The following is a 21662-nucleotide window of genomic DNA, read 5'->3' on the forward strand; positions in this document are numbered from 1 at the left end:
TCTTCCAGAGGTCCTGAGTTCAATTCCCAGCAACCACATGGTGGCTCACAACCATCTGTAAAGAGATCCGATGCCCTCTTCTGGTGTATCTGAAGACAGCTACAATGTACTTATATATAATAAATGAATAAATCTTTAAAAAAAAAATACTGTTAGTAGTGAATTTCATATATAATTAAATTACATAATCAGAAAAGAATGTCACCCAATAGATCTGAGTTATGAAGGATACACACAAATATACAGCTTCAAGACCAATTTCTGTTTTTAAAAAATTAACTAAATATTTAGCTTTCACCAGAGAGCTGAAAGCATATAGTCAACAATCCTTTAGAAACATTTTCTGCTGTACTGGACATATTAAATCCTTTATCTACAGGACAGAAGTAAAAAGTAACCAAGTTTCACAATAAGCCAGGTAAAATAGTTACTATAGTAGTCCTTGGCCTTGGAAAGTACAAAACAAACAAAACACACGTCTGTTTCTTAAGAGAGAAAGGCATAGTGTTGTAAAGGAGGGGAGGTGGAGAGATAGAAAACTGTGAAAAGGACTTAATTTTCAGTAAAAACATAAAACTGAAAGTGAAAAGGGATTGTGTTACATTCACTTGGCTTAGAAGCTGAAGATAGGCACAGATATGTTGAGTTATACTTCTATAACAGAATGTGCTAGTAGGAAGACAGTCAGACACACCTGAACAGTCCCGATTGAAGTCTCAATCTGACTGAGAGCATGCAGTTTCTTCTTCATGCTGGTCAGGATTGCAGACCGAGGTGGGGTGACTGACATGGCTTGTGGTCTGTTGATAAGGAGGTCTTCATGTTGCCACTATTCAAAGAGAAAAAGAAATGTAGCACCAGTAGCAGTAGAACAAGACTTCAGATATTTTAAATAAGGAAAAAAGCTGCATGAATGGCTGAAGAAGACATGAAATTGAGTTGCAATAAAGGGATGATTGATTGGGGAGAATAAAAGAAATGTCAGGTCTAACTGAAAACTTCCCTGACATGGAAGAAGGCTGGTAAACTTCACAGATCACTAATATATGGCATTCAAATAGGAATTCTTTAGCCATCTGATAAGTACATTTGATTTGCCTGCTCCCCAAAACAACTGACCTTTCCAGGTCTGGTGGAAAACAACTTGTAATCCCAGTACTTCTGAGATGGAAAAAGGAGGATAATGGGTTCCAGGTCAGTTTGAGCTTCATTTCAAACAACAACAACAAACAACCCTTATCTTGGTCAATCTCGAGATAAGAAAATGCAGTGAACTTAGTCTGGTTGGGGTCTGGTGGGAATGTCTAGCAAGGAGCCTAGACAGAGACTGAAAGAAGTAATAGCACAGTAGAACTCTCCATATACTATTTAAATTTTTTTCTTTTAATGATCTGAGGATCACAGGGGTTACAACTTCTACAGGAGCTAGGGGTATAGTTTTGTGATGTGCCTGACATAATATGTAAGGCCTTAGATTTGATTTCTAGCACCAGTTAAATGATAATCCAATAGTTATATATTATGCTTAAAGCTTAAAGGTGTGCCCAGATTTAAAAATAGCTTTTATAACAAGTTTCCCTCAATATTAACTGTCACTTTTAAACTCGTGGTGTTTGTTTTTCATTAATTACTATTACTATTATTGTAGACAAGGTCTCATGTAGTACAAGGCTGACCTCAAACCTGCCATATAGCCAAGGATGACCTTGAATTTCTGACCCTACAGCCTAAACAAGTGTACAACCCAGTTCACTTTATGCAGTGTTGGGTGTCCTGGGCCTTGTATATGCATTACCAACTATAAGTGCACTATATCCCCAGCCAACAGTGATAATTTCTAAGGAGAAAAAAGTCCAAACTGTGTGGCATCTCAAAGACTAAACATTTTCATGTTTAGTTACTGCAACATTACTCCAATCCATAGACAATGTGCAAGAAGCAGGACTATTAATTCACAACTAATGTATTAGGGCTGAATATACCACTTTTCCTAACTTATGTGGTAAGAAAGTAGCTAGTGATGAGGAAACTGCCAATAGAAGGAAGCATGGGTCCTTCTGATCACTGACGAAAGTAAAACAAAATAACCACTCTTTATGCCAAAACAGATTCAAGAAAACTAACATTCTTTTGACAATGTCAAAGTCTCTATTTATAAAAGAACAAATAAGAAAGCTACCCCTGAGATACAACATTGTTCCCATCTTCACAGCCTAACCCTCACAAGTCCTCTTCTGTAAGGGATAAAACCCTCAACCTACAGGCAGGATATCAGAACTAGGTTTGGTTGGAATACAAACCTATCTTATCCCAAAGCCTGTGCTTACATAACAAAACAGGCTTCTTCTGTAAGCACTTTTCAAAATAAAGGCAGATTTATGTAAGCTATGCACTATATTTTTTGAGCATCAGTGAAACCTATTTAGAGATAAATATAATTATAAACTCAACATGCGGTGGACCTGACTACATCATGAGTAAATATAACCGTTATAAACTACATTCACAAATAGTACTCATTGTTCACTAATACATAAATATATAAAATGCTTATCATGCAGTCCTGCTGAAAAGAAAGTCAAAGGGTATTAAACATGAAACCAACTATATTCCATTAAAAAAAAAGAAAAAGAAAAACCAATTAAAAAAAAAAGTAATTGCAAAGAAAACACAAAACCCTTGGAAGTATTCGCTTTGGTTTGGCACAACTGAGACAGTTTACATATTTTCTTTATACTGTCATACATGAACTATGTAAGGAAAGCCAAACTACACAGCAAACTGCTAACCTGGAACATGGCAATGTGCAGTTGCACCCGCTGTAAGCTTGTCTTACAGGAAGAAATGCTGGTTTCCAGCCTGCGCACCAGGTCATGCTTCTTCCAGGCTGTATCATAGGAGCTGGCTAACACGGTAGCTCTGTTCATCACCAACTGTGAGAATCTCCCAACCTGGATGTTGTGCTCCACAGCTTTCTTACACAGATCGTCCACAGAGACTTTGCTTTCAGCTCCGAAATCCTTTGCCTCTACCTGAGCAATGATGTCTACGCCCAGGGCACTGATAAAGCTACACAATGTGAGTCCGAGGGCTTGGTTTGGGAGTCCTATCAAGAGCTGTCTTACAAAGTCAGCTGTAAAGGCCTTGATAGGCTTGGCCATTTGGTCTTCACTAAAGCAAGAATTTCTAAAAAGGGTTTTCACATTGACAATCTGAACAGGTCCATTTACAGTATTCTGATCTTCAAGTGAACTTGATCCTAAGAAAAGAAAAAAGAGAAGAAAGTCATCTTAAAACGGATCCTTAACAAATAAGATCATATAAAATATTGCTTATCTGAAAAATAGAGAATTCACAAGTGCACAGTTAAATTAAGCCTATTCCAAATGATCCCTTCTAGAGTATTATGAACACAACCTAAGCCAGAATGCTAATATTACCTGACAATGTTTTAGAAAAGGTACCACAGAGCCTGAAGAACTCCTTAATTGTCTGCAGTCTTTTTAAAAAGAAAATCTCTTCTAGCACCTGCCGGTGATTGTCATCATCAAAAAAATTGGCCTGGGTGCTCCTGGCTTCCCGGATAATGTCAATCTTCCTCCAAGCAACGGGAATCTCCATCTTGTTTAACTATGCAAATGGGAAAAAGGAATATTCACTTTCCTCTGTACACATTAAATGACTACTGCACTTGCACCTTTCATAAAACAAAAATTAATGTTTACCTTCTCAACTAATAAGCCAAAAGCAGTTTCAACTTGGGCAAACATGCCATCAAATGCTACCAAAAGCATCTGGCCAGCTGACATTTTTGGTGTTTCATCAACTGAACCATTTCTTGGTTGGATTAATTCACCATATTGAGCATGTAGCATTCTAGAGAAAAAGAAACTGGTGTTAAAACCCTCACCTAAAGGAGAGTTTGTTTGGGGAATACAAAAGTCCATGAGACGTAGAGACTTCTATGCAAAGTCTACAGAAACATGCTAGCAGTATGTTAAATTCTATGAGAGAATGGTATTAGTGCCAATTCTATTATGAAATCAATGATAGCAGCTCAGTTTGAGTAATGTGTAATAACTATGTGATTTCAATTTTACCCAAATGTGAAGGACATTTTAGAAATGGCTATATAATATATAAGAACGTTAAGAATAACCTAATTCCAAAATGTAGATCTATAAAACTGTCAGGTGCAATGGTGCTATGTAATTGGAACCAACTTTAGACAGTAATCAAGGTACCTGCCATTTGGAGTATATACAGTTTTGAATTATGTACACTTCAAAACGTAAAAATATTATGATTTAGAACATGTCAAATGACAACTTTCTTTTTTTGTCTTTTTTTTTTAAAGATTATTTTATTTATATCTGAGTACACTGTAGCTGTCTTCAGACACTTCAGAAGAGAACAGCCCATTGCAAATGGTTGTGAGTCACCATGTGGTTGCTGGGAATCGAACTCAGGACCTCTGGAAGAGCAGTCAGTGCTCTTAACTGCTGAGCCATCTCTCCAGACCAACAACTCTCATTAACAGCAAGGCATGATGTCATATGCCTTTGACCCCAACAATGCAATGGGAAGCCAAGACAAGGGAATACTGTGTATAGCCAATCAAAGTTTTCTATGTTCAATGAAAGGTTTATAATTAAAAAAAAAAAAAAAAAGGCAGAGCAAAAGAGAAGACAGTTGATTTCAACTCCTGATGTGCATACATGAACACATGTAGCAGCACTCATACCTACATATCAAGTAAGGGGAGGTCTGAAACTCAGTAAAACATACACAGATTAAACTAACTTTAACTGTTCCTTGAAATGATGGTACTGCTATTATATAAGCCATTTTGAGCTGGTGCGTGTCTATACTATTAGTTACACTCTTACACACAACTACAGCTAAAAAGGGAAAAAAGGATTTCAAAATGTAGAACTCATTCAGGAAGGAACCATTGCTACCTTTTTGTTGAAGGAAAGAGAAAAATTTATATTCACATTCTGTTTCCTGAATTATTTAAGAAAAAAATGTACTTCAAAAGAACTAAGGGAAGGTTGTTAAAAGGGTACAACGGATAAAGCAATTACTATCAAATTATGCAAGCCTGATGACTCAGTTCAATGCACGACCCTAATAAAGATGGAGACAGGACTCCACAAAGTAGTTCTCTGATCGCTATATGTGCACACTGTCATGTGCTCCTCCCCCAAAACACCTAACAAAATAACAAGGAACAGAGCTTAAACCAGAACAAGCAGGCCAGATGACTTCACATGTGGAAACAAGTCCTTCACTACCCCCTTCTCTCTACTTGTGATTTTCCATTTGAGGAAATCCGGTGGCCAGTATTTGTACCCTCAGTTATATTTTCTATAGTAAACAAATACTAGAATGACAAAGAAAGTGATCCTCAGTCTCTAAGGGCTTGTCATGGCTACAATGTATGTCTACAGAGCTATGCAATCCCGAAAGTTTCCAAAGTCAAAATGCTTTTTGGGATTAAAGGAGAATAAAATGTTTAATCTCCCAAACCTAACTATAAACTAAATTAAAACTGTTTGCTTGAAGTGGGGTACACATTTAATTAGCCAAGTTAACTACCTCAGATACATTCATGGCTTAAAAACATACACCGAGAGCTGACAAGAAGGGTCAGTGGGTAAAGGTACTTGTCACAGAAGCCTTACAACCTAAGTTGTATTCCAAGAATCCATATAAAAGCAGGAGCACAAAAGACTCTATAAAGCTGTTCTCTGTCCACATATGCACTGTGGCAAGTGACCCCTCCCATCAAGTGCGCATGCTCCCCACCCCACCGACAACCCCCACAAAAAATAACCCCCCCATATACACATACTGAACCTCATGTACACACGGGCAGTCATGGCAACAAAAGAGTAGTTATATGTACAACAAAGAACTGCATAAGCAACTAACAGGCATAAACATTCAAAGAGGTGTGTATGTTACTAGTGAAATACAAGCACATTCCATGACTTCCCCACTGCCCATTTCATGACACTGCTATTGTGAGAAAGCACGCACTAAGGTCAGACTAAAGATGAGCTTGCACAAGACTGCAGACAATCTCTAGGAAAACTGTAATCAAGTAATGGACTTATGTTGTTGTGGTTTTTTATTTAACCATAAACATTCATCAGATCAGATTTGCCCTAAAAATTAAAAATAAATTTAATTAGGTTAGAGCGGAGAATCTCATTACCTGGTTACCTCCTAATTCCTACCACCTCTCTCTTTATGAGAGGATGGCTCAAACTCGCCATGTTCTTGCCTAAGTCTCCAAAGCCCTGGTATCTCAGGCATGTGTCACTATTGCTGATTGGCCATCTCTTCTTTTTTGCTGAAAGATAACATAGCTGGCTAACACATTTACCTGGCAACATCAATATAATGAGCATGAGTTTCTTCTTCAAGTCCCATGGCTGTGTTTCTTAAGTAGGCTTGAAGCGACTCCACCAGAGTCTGCAGAGGAACTCCATCAGTAGTCTGCTCGATGAGACTGTCTAGTTCATGTAGCATACTTTCTAAAGTGCACTCCCCCTTCATTAAACATCTAAGAGCTTCTGGGAATATGATTTGCCGGAAATTTGAATTTAATTCCTACAAAAAGAAAAAAAAATATATATATATATATATATATATATATTAATGTTCTTGCTAATACATTCCATAATACAGTCCTAGAACTGAAACCCAAGTCAAACAGGGCATAGTGACACAAGCCTATAACCGTAGCTCTCAGGAAGCAGAGCCTGAGGGACTGCTTCAAGTTTAAGGGTTGCCATAAATTTAATAGTAGCCTGTACCACACAGCAAATTCCACACTAGCCAGGGCTACAAAAAGAAATGCTGTGTCCAAAAAGCCCAAAGTTTAAAAACAAAACTAGGCTGCATATGATGGCATATCTTTAATCCCAGCCCATGGAGGCAGAGGCCAGCATGGACCACTGGTGAGATCCAGGAACCAGCCAGAGCTCCATAATAAGACCTTATCTTTAAAAAAGAAAAGGGGGGAGGGGTGGTGGAGGGAGGGAAACCCCACACACACACACACACAAAATCACGATCAAACCCCCCCCCCCAAAAAAAAAAACCAACAACAAACCCCAACCTACATGAGGCCATACTCTGATGCTTAGATTTTTATTATTTTTATGTCTATGAGTATTTTGCTTCAACATGTCTATGTGCTACATGGAGTGGTGAGCCTGGCTATACCACTTTTGGCTCCCTGCAGATCGTACCTATGCGCACATAGCACGCACCAGTTAATTTTAAAATGTCTTAGCTACCTCAAAGGCTGGGCACTCCTAAACCTTCTCCCGCTAACTGAGCCCTAATGGGCCAGTGGCCACTTACCCTAATTCTTGCATGGCTTGTTGGCTTTATCTCCTGTCCCACTGCTTCATGGCAATCTTTCTTCTTCCCCTGTGCATCCTAGCCCACACAACTCTAAGGGTCCCACCCTACATCTTTGCCCAGCCATTAGCCACTGGCATCTTTATTGATTGAACAAAAACCAATTAGGGACAAGGACCTTTAGTGTTTAGGCACACTTAATCAAAACATTAAAATTAATCTCTAACAGGAAGAAGCCATGGAAAGTCGTCAGTCCAATTCTCTAGCCCCTGACCCTTACTTTAAATGACTGCTCAAGCAACAATGAACAGTCAAATTAATTACAAACTTCATACCAATACCTGCTTTATGCACACAAGTAGTCATAGCTACATTTAACATTTTAAATAACTGCATGAGTAACATTCAACACTCAAACTGCTCTGCATATTAAGAACCTAAGCAAGACTGTTTAAAATCTAACCTCAACATAGAAAACTTGGGGCCAAAAAGTGGAGGAACGTCCCCCACTGTCTGGTAATCTGTTTTGCTGCTGGATTGTTGTTTTAAAACTGGGTCTTACAGCTGAGGATGACCTTGAACTTTTTCCTGACTCTACTGCCAGGATTACGGCAGGTGACACTACTCTTGGTTATGTGTCTCTGGATCAAACTTAAGGCCTCATGCATGCTAAGCAACCACTCTACCAATTGAGCTAGATTCCCAACCACTTCAAAGTGTTCACCTGCAGAGATGTATACACTCCATTGGCTAAATGAACAGCCTCAGATGCTTCCACTGGGTTGGGAATATCCAAGTCCTGTGGTACCAGGTGGCACTGCTTCAGTAACTGCACCAAGCAGGTGACATTTCCACTCATACTACACAGCTCCTCTAGGAACCAGGCTCCATCTCTGGATGTCAGATCAACCAGCTGCTCTCCAGCACTTGAAGCTGCACCTTCCATCATAAGGTTGCGCCTATGTGGGCAATGAAAACAAATTTGAGTGCGCAGAGACAAGAGAAGACTTCAATTCTCAAGGAAAGTGAATAACACTGGTCAAAACTAATAGTGTTTTAAATCTGGAATTAAAATAAAACACATGAAGACAATAAGATGATCTAGCATGAAGCATACTAGCTCACCTTGTAAGAGTACAAAGGGCAGAAATAATGACACTTGCTAGACTCAGAGATCCTTCTTCTCCATTCTCATGAAGAAAAACTTTAATGCAACGCTCAATTTCTTTCAACTGATCCTCACAAACTGGCACAGTGACAGCTTCTTGCTTCAAGCGTTCCACTTGTCTAATAAGTCTGCTGTTTATGTCTGCTGCATACCGCTGAAGGGTCATTTCAGTGGCAGTAATGAACTGACAGACTGTTGGAGGGGGCTGAGGAGCATACTGCATCTCATATCTATAAAAATAAAGCAGGTGCTTGCTTATATTAATATATCCCTACATATAAATAACATTCACAGTGTACAATCAGAAAATTGCATTTTATTCTCAAAAAAATAAAAATCATTACCTGCATTTTAGAAAAGTCTCAAGAACATAAGCTATTTCATAAGATGCAATCAATGGCAGATAACTTCCTTAAACAATCCTACCATGTAAACATCTTCATCTACTAATTAGGAGAAACAGTGTCTTACAAGAGAAACCTTGAATGAGTTCACATTAACATCCTCTTTCTTCCTCTGAAGTACTACAGGAATGGAGTCTTCAGCATTGCAAATTCCATATATGTAACACTGAATCACACCCAAGTCCTGAGTAGTTTGAGTCAGTGCCTACTGGACAAGGCTGGCTTCAAACTTGCAATAAGCATCCTCTTACACACCAAGATATCTGGGAGTGATGGCACAATTCTGTAATCTCGGCTACTTGGTAAGGTGACATAGGACAGGCTTTCTCAAAAGCAAACAACAAAGTAACAAAAGGAACTTCATTCAACTTTCATCTATCAACCATTTTTCATAAAAAATAAAAGGCAAATGCAACTGCGCCAGCTCATTTTGTCAACTTGGCACAAACCTCAACATACTTAGGAAGAATTTTACCTAAGAAAATGCCTCCACCAGATTGCCTGCCTATAAGCAGGTGTGGAGGGTATTTTCTTAATGAATGATTAATGGGGGAGAGCACAGCCCATGGGCAGGTGGATGAGTTGTATGAAAATGCAGGCTGAGCAGGTTAGGAAGACTACTTACTGCATAGTTTCTGCATCAGTTCCTGCCTCCAGGTTTGCTGCCTGGAGTTTCTCCCCTCGCTTTCCTTCATGCTAGACTATACATGGTAAATTAACCACTTCTTCCCTAAATTGCTCTGTTTATGGTCTTTATCACAGCAACAGAAAAAAGTTCTAACTAAGACAGCAACTTACAACACAACCCTGCTTCCCTCAGTGTGAAATGAAGAGAATGAGATGCCTTCAACTCACTTCCTATAGAGTTCTTGGCAGCGTTCTACTGTGGTGTTGCAGATGAGCTCTTCCATCCAGGCCTTCCACTGTTCAATTCGATGTTTCTGGAATATTGCTTTCGGATACTGCAGAGCGACAGTTGCATAGTGATGCAGCTGTTCCAGACAGCCACGGAGCACAGAGCGCCTCTGCTGCAGCAGAGTACCAACTTCCCCCTCTAGCTGCTCACACTGGCTGATGAGGTGTGCTTGGCCAGCATTCTGTAGAAAAGCTGTTGCTGGAACATAGCTTGGGGGACCTTGTAGCAAAGACAGACACAATGAAACCATTTCAAGTCAGTAGTCATTGAAAGCAGACTCAATTTTAAGACTCAAAAATTAGACTCCCATCCTCTCAAACATACAATGACAGAATCCACATGCTCACATACCAAGGTCCATTTGTGTGCTTATCTCTTGAAGCAAACTTGCAAGCTGAGTTGCTTCTAAGTTATTGAATGCAGCCTGATAATGTGTTATCCATTGTTCAAACTCATTCAGCTTCACCTGGATTGCTTCCTGAACAGCTCTTTGCTGGGTCTGTAGTTGAGTATGCTCAGAATATCTAATCAGGAAACCAAAACCAAAGGTCATTTGTAGCTCTTTCTTCTATCTAGAAAAGGCTGGTCATTTTAAATATTTAGACTAGATAGCTCTTTTTGAATCTCAAGGGCACTGTTCAAATGTCCCCTTGTTCTAGTTTGTTCCAACCCTGCAATTCTTTCAACTATGCTCAAAACATTTCAAATAAACAGTAATGGTATGCTGAGTCTGAGATTTCTTGAAGAAAAATCTTTATAGACTAAAAGCCTCTAGCAATGGTAGGCGCACATATTCAACAACTGGTTACCTGCTGTGTCCTGTATGTTTTTAAAAGTTTTATTTACTTATTACTTTCATGTCTGTGTATGACTACATGAAGTTTATGTGAAGGAGCCCGGGGAAGGGAGGAGAGGACTAGAGCACCTGAAACTGAATTTATAGATGGGAGACAGCATGTGTGTGTTGGGAACTGAACGCAGATCCTTGGCACGATCAGCCAGTGTTGTTAACTGCTAAGCCATCTCTCTGGTTCCTGTATGCTTTATTTTTAAACTCAAGGAAGTAGGTAACTGCTACAGCATAAATGAATAAAAGACTCATCACACACAAGCAGAGAGAAAACCAAGCAGAGAAAAACCTAGGTTTTCTAAATCTAAGTGCTCTCACTCAGTATATATACAATTCTGTCCAATAAAGTCACAGAATTAACTACAATAAAATAAAAGTAAGAGACAAGTATCTGTACTTTGAAATCATGGCCATTAACAGAATTCATGCCAAGTTGCTGAAAATTCTAGTTCAAACTGAGAGTGTTTACACAAAATACAAAACTTCTCTGTAACAGTCATATCAAGAAACACAAATCAATTATTATTTTCAACCTGTGTTGCAGAGTGCGAGATGGATGATCCACTCCTTCAGCTCCTTCTAGAAACTCTATTTCCTCCAGCAGTTTGCCCTGCAGCTTTTCAACATCTGTCAGCTGCTCCTGCAGGCTTAGGTATTCATCTAAGCTGCTGTCCAGCTTGGGAAGCACAACTAGCATCTCATCCCGGTTCTTAAACCAGTTCACCTGGAAGAGGGTTGCGATCAGGAACGGTAGTAAATAAGGGTACATCTAGGTGGACTGCTTTACCTAAAATTCCAACTAAGAAATTGATTTGTACTACCTTTGACAATCAATATTTACATATACACTGCCATTAAGTGAACAGATTCACAGGCTACAGGAAGTAAGTCTGAGATCTCTGACTACTGAAAGGGAGGAAAAGCTATTCAGTTATTATATTAGCCACTTAAAATGTTCACTGGTATAACTCAAAGGAGTGTGAATGTGTCTGTGTGAGAGGGCAGTCTAACAGAGATGACAAGGATTCCTCATACCCAGAAAAGCCCTAACATACTCAACATCTGCTCTGTTAAAAAGCTGACACAGTGAGTAACATAACATCTTTGGGCTTCACCTTAATCTCAGCAACTCTGGAAGAAAAGAGGCTGCGGGTAATCTCACGCTCCATCTCTCGCTTACTCTGCTTGCTCTCGGCCTGTTGGCCACCTCCACCATAGACAGCACCTGCAAACCCAGCCTCACCGCCGGCTGTCCAGTCCACCAGTGGGTCATACACAAAAGCCTCCAAGAGTGTCAGCAGAGTCTCTCGGCCTCGTCGCATGATGTGGAGAACCTATTTTTACAAGTGATTTCAGTAAAGTCAACACAAGTTTCCATATGAAAATGTTTTATGACTTCCTCCCACGGATTTTGCTCCTTAAACAGTCACACTACATAATAGAAGAAGAAAGGCATACCTGCTCACAGGAAAGCCTAAAAACACCTTCTACTCCAGTTACACCCAGTGCTGTTTCAATGTTTTGTGTCATTCGAAAAGGCACTTTCTCAGGAACTCTAAGGCTTTTACCTTAAAAAGACAAATCATTTTATTTTTGCCCTTAACACCAAAATAGCCTGACCTTCAAATAAATGTAGAAGTCCATTTCATCTTACCTTTTTCAAAGCAAACATTATAATCTATGTGAACTACTTCTCCAGTTGTCATATCTATGAGGACGTTATCCAGATGTCTGTCTCCAAGGCCAATTATGTAGCCAACCATAGACATGACAGCGGTGGATCTTGCATAGGACTAAGGAGAAGGAAGCAGGTAAGCATCACGGGCCAATCTTCCTCCAACAGGCACTAGATGATCTCGGGTCAATACAACTCTATAATCCTACTCCCTTGTTCCAAAATAAACTAATAATCACACAAAACACTCCTTAAGACTGCTGCACATGGCTACCCAGGCTCTGTAATATAAGGAGCATTTAACATTGAGATTTAAGGAGTATCATGAATGCTTGGGGGCGGGGGGAAGTTATTGTTGCTAAAGACAATTTGTTCAATTTTTAATTATGTGTCTATGTGAACAGACAGGTGTACACTGGTGCAGTCCAGAGAAGGCCATTTAAAAAGGCATTGAATCCCTCAGAGCCAAACTAACAGGCAAATGTGAACTCCCAGATATGGGTGATGGAACCAAACTTGGGTCCTCTGAAAGAGTAGTACATACTCTTAGACTCTAAGGCCCCTCTCCAGGTTCAAGAATAATGTGGATAGTTTCTGTTTTGTTTTCCCCCTAGACAGGCTGGTCTGGAACTATGGAGACCAGGCTGGCCTTTAACAGATATCTGCCTGCCTCTGCCTCCTGAGTGTTGAGATCTATAAACTTCAGCTCTTTTCATATTTACTTTTTAATTTTACCCATCATTCCCCACTACCCTTCCCTAACAACCACTGCCACACCTGTCTAACTCTCAAGTATAGGAATTGACTGCAAGGTCTGGAAGGAGGGAGAGAGACGAGAAAGACTAACAAAGAGAAATCTGATCAAAGTCAGGTAATATTGGTGACACCTAACCCCACCTGCTGCATACCTGTGTGACTCTCCACCACTCATCGGGAGTGGTGCAAGATGACCAGAGTTCTTTGGCCAGAAGGTTTGGGGGTGTGGCCTCCATTAACTCCTCCAACACTGCCTTCATCACATGGAGGGGCCAATCCCTCCTTGACACATCCAGGCTAAGGCCAACTGTTTTCAAAGCAGGACCAATTTTACTATAGTAAAGTTCACTAGGACGCGGTACAATGCTGGGATTCTGAGGAGTCTGGTAGGAATCTTGGGCCTTAAAATTTTTTTTTAAAAGAAAAGATTAATTTTACTTAAGGAAAGACAAAAACTATAAAGTATTTTTTTTAAAACTGATTTTTTTTTCATAGCATTCTCTACTTGACTGGCTACATTTTATATTTAAAAAACAAAGCAAAATCAAAAGTAAAATTCTTCTGGACTATTTATCTTGCCTTTCTTGTGACTGAGTCTGTTTAAAGATTGGATTCTCCCTAAGGTTCCTTGAGGTCCAACTTAAAATCCAATCTATAATTTATAACGCAATTCACCTTTTTTTTTTCCGGAGCTGGGGACCGAACCCAGGGCCTTGCGCTTGCTAGGCAAGCACTCTACCACTGAGCTAAATCCCCAACCCTCGCAATTCACTTTTAAAGGCATAATCCACTAGTGCATATTTTCATTCTTCACTGATGATTTACTCAGTATGAAATAAACATAGCTATTAAGAAACATGCTCCACAAAGTCAGGACAGCTCCTTAAGCTCTTTAACTTATTCTTTGATAACTGGATTATAGATTCCTGCTTGCTTTTGAAACTTAGCTTCCCAGGCTGAAGGTACAGGAATGTCTGGCATTCTTGGGGCCATGGAATTAGATTCCCAAGCGCAACAAAAATACATTGAAAAATGAAGAGAAGCAGGATTCTTTTCAAGCTCCATCAGCTTTTTTACTAACTGCCTGTACAATGTCCTTGGCTAGACCTTGACCTCCTACTCAGTTCTGCTGCTTCACATATAAATTTCACAGGTAGTTGACTAAATTCAAATTTTAAAATTCACAGGTGGGGCTGGGGATTTAGCTCAGTGGTAGAGCGCTTACCTAGGAAGCGCAAGGCCCTGGGTTCGGTCCCCAGCTCCGAAAAAAAGAACCAAAAAAAAAAAAAAAAAAAAAAAAAAGATGGATCCATTTATTATAGGGGTTGGGGATTTAGCTCAGTGGTAGAGCGCTTGCCTAGGAAGCGCAAGGCCCTGGGTTCGGTCCCCAGCTCCGAAAAAAAGAACAAAAAAAAAAAAAATTCACAGGAAGGTACAAAAAAGGTACAATAGTGACCAATAAGTCAATGTTCTTATTTAAATATTGAAAACAAGCTAGGTTTCAAAGCATTTTATTTATAAATTTAACTCAAAACTCTTAAGAGCATTTAAGATGTGAAATATCAAACTTCTGAGCAATTAGCAACTACATATGTTTTAAAACTACTTTTCAAGAAAGTGTTCCTCACCACCACTTAGTAAGGGCATCAACTCTTGCCTACTCTAACCCATTATTTGCATATACATATGTCACACATCACACAGTCACTAAGATTGCCCTGATACACACTTGTTCATACATAGTCCAGTAAGAACACAGTGGGCTTGAATTTTATCAAACCTTTTGTGCTTGTAAGGCAGCCTCCCGCTGTTGCCATCGTTTGTAAAGCCCGAACAATGGTGTGGCTCCATCCACCCACTGGATCAGCCCCGATCTCGTCCCCAGTGGTGTTACAGAATAGTGCCGTGCATGGAATCGGGGTGTTTCCTGCCGATTAATTGTAGCAAACATAGTATTCACAATAGATAAAAACTGCATGATTCTCTCATCCAGATGCAAATCTTCTAGACCTATGAATTCAAAATCAAAATTAGCCTTATAAGTGACAAATGTATGTGGGAGTACACTACTTCTTACATTTTCAGTTAGCATGAACACAGTAGGCAGACTGCAGAACAACAGCAAGTTGAATTTGATGGTATTTAGAACTAGTTTTTAACACTGAGTTGTACTCAGTTGATCTGGTTATATAAGTTCATAAGCAAGATGCAGAGTGAAACATTGTGACATGCAGCCAACCAATCATTCAAAATCACATAGGACACAATACAGAATTTCATCTACAGCAGTCCTATCCTAATATGCATGCACACTCACATGGACACACATACCATTAACAGTCACACGCTTGTCTTAAAAATACAACTTAGTTTTAGCTCTACCTTTGAAAAGGTAAGGATAGCTCTTTCCATCTGATCCAAGAAAGAGGAGTTTCTTGGGCTTGGTTTTAGTTGGTAAGATAGTGATAGTTCCACCCACACTGTGAATTGTCACAGTGTCTCTGGCAGAGACTTCTCCAGGGAGTGCAATTTCAGTGTTAGTCATGGCAGCCAACCAAGGACTGATCTCATCAAGTCGCAAGATGTAGCTTGCTCGTTTCTGCGCTCTCTGTTGCAAACTCAGCATTATCTATATTCAAAGGGCAAAAAACCAAACCAAAACAAAACAAAAAAAAAAAAAAAAAAAAACAAGTCTGCATTCTGGTATATATAACACATTTTCTTCTCACTATTCTTGGCATAAAGGTAAACCCAATCACCCCCACTATACACCTGCTGCTCCAGTTCCTATGTTTGATTTGATGCTAGGGATGCAGACCACCCTTAAAGTAGGGAGTGCTGTGCTAATGTTGTATGTGATTACTTTGCTAAGACAACACCCCCTTTGGACCAAATAAAATAAGAGAATCAAGAGGACTCATGGGAGACCACAGAGGTCTATGAAGCCGTGGGCTATGCATCAGCAAATCAATTTTGCCATAGGACAACAGCAGATACAGCCTTGGGACACCAGCTGCAAAGTTACTGATACAAAAGTATAAGAAAAAACAGCTCTATCATGAATTTATAAGAGGTTGTACAGAACTAAAGAGCACAACAGACAACACACTGTACCAGAAAGTATTTTAACAGAAGTAACAGTTTAAAGCTGACCAACTGAAATATGAAAAAAACATGAGACCACAATGCTTTATACCACAGGGAGCAAAGAATGTATCACCCACAGATCTATCCCAGGGGAACAAAGAGTCAAGCACAGCTCTATCCCTGTTTATAGCTAATGTATATCTAATTAAAAAACTAATATATAAACAATTTTCAGTAAGATGTTTATAAATTAAAAAACCTGGAAAATCTCCCCTTAATCAAGGTAACAAACTAGCGTGTTCACATAAAGAGACTACATTAAGTCAAACATGGAGCAGGGATGGAAAAATCCAGAGATTCAGGAATGTTAAGAGTGCTCAACTAAAATACAAGGCCCCTTAGGTTTGACAGCCAATGCTATCAACATGCAACAGCAGACTACAACTTTAAATAAAAAGATTAGCATTTTATGTGAATGGATGTTTTGCTGCCTGTATGTCTCTATGAAAATGTCAGGCCCCCTGGAACTGGAATTGTATAGACAGTTGTGAGCTGTCACGTGGGTGATAGGAATTAAGTCCACGTCCTTTGGGAGAGCATCTCTTAACCACCTAAACTTTAATCTTAAAAACTTTTCTCAATGACACATCTCCAGGTTTTTAGCTAATAAAAGCAAGTAGGAAACTGGCCATGAACCACAAAAACCTGGTCATAAGCTGACTGGGCATAAGAAACACCATAGTGAGCTCGATATGTTGGCATATATCTTCAATCCCAGCACTTGGGAGGCAGAGGTGGGTGATTCTGTATGAGTTTGAGGCTTACTTGGACTACAGAGGGAGTTTCAGGACAGCTAGGCCTACACAGAGAAACCTTGTCTCAGAAAACCAAACTAAACCAAAAGGAAGCACCATAGTTTGTATTAGTTTTCTTGTCTAGTATTTCAGGATTTTATTTTCTTTTCTTCTTTCTCTTTTTCCCTCCCAGACAGAGTTCTCTGTTGTCATCCCTAGATATTCTAGAACTCATTTTGTAGACCAGGCTGGCCTTGAACTCAAAGATCTGTCTGCGTCCTATTCCCAAGTGCTGGGATTAAGGGTATGAGCAACTGCCATGCCCAATGAGTAAGCAGTTTTCATTTACTGAAGCTGTATGCATTTTGTCCCTACGTCTGTTTAGATTAATGTTTTCTTGTTTCCATGGTAGTAAAGCCCAACAAAGAAACCAGCTAAAACCCTAAGTGTCAGAAAAAGGAGAAAAACAAGAAAAAATATGATACAAAGTTCCTCTGACTGATGGTGGTGCCAGTGCTATGAAAGAAAAGGACCACAAAGACCAACAGAATTAAGGAGAACAAGACAAAGATTCTCAAATATCTGACTCCACAAATCATCCCAATCAACAAATTACTATACTGATGACAAAACAGGTCAGTATGGATCCATCTTATTACTTCAGAGAGCATTTTCATTACTGTAAATCAAAAAACCTGAGTATTACTCCAAAAGTTCTAGATTTTTGGAGCATTTCAAATTTGCGATGCTAAGCCTGAAAACTATTAGAAATAATTACTTGTCCCCTTAACAACTATAGGCAAAAAACTTCAACTTCCTTATCTCCTATGAGAATGCAAAACAGCAGCTAAGGCTAATGCCTTACAGGATATGCCTAGTATATACAGGCACAGTGTTTGCCATCCTCCCTGCCTTCCAGTCCCCACTCTCCACTTTCTTGACCAGTAAATAAAACAAGATAACTTCAGTAGGCTTATAAAACTTTCATCTTAAGTTCCAAGGTCAGCATGCTGTTTTAAGTTTGTGTTTCATGGGGAACATTCCACAGTAACTGCACTTTTTTTTTTTTTTTTTCTTTTCTTTTCTTTTTTTCGGAGCTGGGGACCGAACCCAGGGTCTTGCGCTCGCTAGGCAAGCGCTCTACCACTGAGCTAAATCCCCAACCCCTATAACTGCACTTTTAAAACTGCTTTGTACCTCTTTAAATGGAATCCAGCTGCTTCCAGGCTTGGCAGGGTTGGATGGGGTCTTTAGTTTTTCAAGGGCATTGTCAATGGCATCACCATAGTTATCCTGAAACCACTTTTCATGAGGGGTCTCTGCAGGGGCAGCAGTGATGCTCCGCACGTGCTCCAAAGCAAACACGATGGGCTTCATCAGTGCTGTGTGCTTCTCTCGCATGATGGCAATTTTCTCTTCTCTGACCAAAGACATTTTCATTCAAAAATTTATTTATTAAAAGTTTTATATAAACATAATTTAAATGTATCAATTGTTGAGTAAACAGTATCAAAAAACAGAAGTAAAATACTGACAAATAACTTATTACCTATTGCTGTTTTGAAAAAAAAAATCAGTAAGACTGCTTTGACTTTCAGGTGTGTTAGTGAAAATGATCTGAGCCCTAATCTTTTTTTTTTTAAAGATTTATTTTATTTATTTATTATATATAAGTACACTGTAGCTGTCTTCAGACACACCAGAAGAGGGCATCGGATCTCTTTACAGATGGTTGTGAGCCACCATGTGGTTGCTGGGAATTGAACTCATGACCTCTGGAAGAGCAGTCGGGTGCTCTTAACCGCTGAGCCATCTCTCCAGCCCTGAGCCCTAATCTTAATCATAAGCAAAGACAATGTAAAATGAACCAGATATCCAGATGCAGAAAAATTACAACTACCAAACTCCTTATCCAAAGCATAAGGGAAAGGGATCTTTACAAGAGATCTAACTGTGATTCCTTGAATATGGTACCATACAGACCAAACTGATGACTGAAAATAGTGGCAAATGCTTGCAAGGTCTTACCCAGAATTTTTTTCCATTTCCTTTCCTTTCCTTTTCTTGGATATTTTCTTTATTTGCATTTCAAATGTCACCCACCCCCCTCTCGGTTTCCCCTCCAGAAACCCCCATCTCAGCCCCCCATCCCTGCCTCCATGACGGTGCCCCCCAACCTACCCACTCCCTCCTGCTGACCCCGACACTGGGGCATTGAGCCTTTAGCAGTAATAAGGGCCTTCCTCTCCTCCCATTGAGCTTAATACTCAGTAAGAAAACACAAATCAAAACTACAATGAGATACAACTTAGCATACATGAGACTGTGAACAAAAATCCAGAAAACTGCCGCTTGTTGGCTGAGAAATGGCTCTGTAGGTAAGAGTCTACCACACAAGCATGAGGCTTTGAATTAGAATCCTCAGAAGTCATGTAAAAGGCAGAAAAAGTGGTGAGAATGCCTGTAATCTCAACACATGACAAGAGATACTTGGTAGTGAAAGCGGAACCCCCAGTAGCTCATGGATCAATTAGCCTTATGCATACAGCAGAAAGCGGGTGGGACTGGGGGATTCTACCTTAAATAAGGTGGAAGATGAGGCCCAACACCCAAAATTGTCCTCTAACCTCTAGGCCTCTAACCTAAAGGCCATGGTGTGCATGTATACACACCATACATAATATATACAAGCATACAATTAAATGTTTGCAAAGATAGGACAAAATCAGAATCCTCGTGCATTGAAAATAGGAACATAAAATGGCACAATCTTTATGGGAAACATTCCTTGGCTTAAAGAGATAATCACATTTGTCAGCAAATTTACCAAGTAACGTACAAAATAATCCAAGGACTCAGTCAGTTACTGCACACCAAGGTTCAGAACAGCTTGTTCACACAGCTAAAAACAAACCCAAGTCTCTAAGAGATGAATCAAGAGTAAAATTCTGGTTTATGAGGCTGACACTGTGGCTCAGTTGAGTATTTGCTGATAACCAAAAGTTTTCAGGCTTATCCAAGACCCACATGGTAAAAGGAAACCCAACTGTGTACGTTTTCCAATGACATAGATATGCCCAGCATATATACATGATAAATTTTTCCTAATCTGGAAAATCTATACAATGCAGAACTGTTCATAATCATGAAAAGAAACAGATCCATGCTATATAGCAAGGCAAACCTTGAAAACCTAGGGTTAAATGAAAAAGTTACAAAAGAATATGATTCCACTGATATGAGACACCTAAAGCAGGACAGTTCATAAAGGAAGAGCAAGAACTAGAGATAATGAGAGGCAAACAGTTTATTACTAAGTACAGGGCCTATCTGAAATTGGACATGATTCTAGCAGTAGTTGTAATGAAGGCACTGTACTGCCAGAACTCAAAATGGTTAAGACTATGAACTTTGATGTGCTGATTAACACATTAACCAAAAAAAGTAGGGAGAGCACTGGAAAGATGGTTCAGTAGTTAAGAGCACCAGCTGCTCTTACATAGGATCCAGATTCCGTTCCCAGCACCCACATGGCAGCTCACAACCATTCTTAACTCCAGTTCCAGGGGATCCAATGCTCTCTCCTGACTTCCATAGGCATCGGGTATACATGTGGTACACATACATGCCAGCAGGCAAACACTCACACACATAAAACAAATAAATCTAAAATACAAAAGCAGCAGCTTCATCTTTCCAGCAGAGGAGTGAAGACATACTTGCGCAAGGTGTTGTTGTTCTGGACTCTCTTCACCTCATCCTCCAGCTGCTGAATTCGCCTCAGGACGTACATATGCTGCTGTAACAAAACTCCCAGCCAGAGCTCATCCCAGAGTACAGTGACCCTACGTAGCTCTGCCACAAGCATCTGGACCTGCAGACACAACACATCCACATGGCTCACAAGACAGCATCCAATTAATACAGAGGTAATGCTCATTTCTCAAAAATTCATCATCAGCGCCATCAATATAGATTAGTGAGACCAATTCCAATATTTGTAACGCTTTGGTTCTCTGATATGATTCTCCTAAGAGATATTAGCTTTAAGATTTGGGGGTAGGGGGGCTGGGGATTTAGCTCAGTGGTAGAGCGCTTACCTAGGAAGTGCAAGGCCCTGGGTTCGGTCCCCAGCTCCGAAAAAAAGAACCAAAAAAAAAAAAAAAAAAAAGATTTGGGGGTAGGGGTTTGCAATGACTACTACTTTATAACAAACAAATCAATTTTTTTGTACCTGTAAAACCATCGTTGGATTTGCAGAGGATAGTTTATCTACAATTTTGCTGTAGCAATCCTGCATCATGGCCTGATCTTCATTTAAACCACTTTTAGGTTCATCTTTGTTGCTATCCTGAGAAGCAGGAGGACTTCCTCCTTCACATTCAGAAACCAGCAGTTCTTCTCCTTGAATATTTCCAAGTAAAGTTGGGATTGCAGAGGAATACTTATTTCCTACAGTGGGATACAACAGGAATACATGCGCACACTAGGTATGGAATAAAAGGGGACTCTACATCACAGAACTGTGCATGAGCTTAAGATTATGATGTTCTGATGTTTATAAATACTGTAAACTATAGGAGGAAAGCTGGGGGAAGATGGTAAGCAAACAAGAAGCCTCCCTAGAGTATA

General features: G+C 39.7%; 1 protein-coding gene across 2 annotated transcripts in view; it reads right to left on the reverse strand.

The window, feature by feature from the left end:
- Smg1 (SMG1, nonsense mediated mRNA decay associated PI3K related kinase) overlaps positions 1–21662 on the reverse strand; it is a 101809-nt gene that overhangs the window by 11933 nt on the left and 68214 nt on the right. For both annotated transcript variants that reach the window (XM_087592724.1, NM_001427295.1), the window contains 19 exon segments: positions 21265–21482; positions 20750–20904; positions 18228–18450; positions 15532–15778; positions 14930–15159; positions 13302–13550; positions 12373–12511; positions 12177–12286; positions 11834–12052; positions 11252–11442; positions 10220–10392; positions 9808–10087; positions 8506–8778; positions 8105–8339; positions 6395–6621; positions 3726–3876; positions 3441–3630; positions 2790–3259; positions 695–829 (listed from right to left, as the gene is read on the reverse strand). In XM_087592724.1, the coding sequence (XP_087448850.1) occupies positions 695–829; positions 2790–3259; positions 3441–3630; positions 3726–3876; positions 6395–6621; positions 8105–8339; positions 8506–8778; positions 9808–10087; positions 10220–10392; positions 11252–11442; positions 11834–12052; positions 12177–12286; positions 12373–12511; positions 13302–13550; positions 14930–15159; positions 15532–15778; positions 18228–18450; positions 20750–20904; positions 21265–21482 (4115 nt within the window).

The sequence above is a fragment of the Rattus norvegicus genome, chromosome 1 (genome assembly GCF_021556685.1).
Source record: "Rattus norvegicus strain SHRSP/BbbUtx chromosome 1, alternate assembly SHRSP_T2T, whole genome shotgun sequence".
Classification (NCBI taxonomy): domain Eukaryota; kingdom Metazoa; phylum Chordata; class Mammalia; order Rodentia; family Muridae; genus Rattus; species Rattus norvegicus.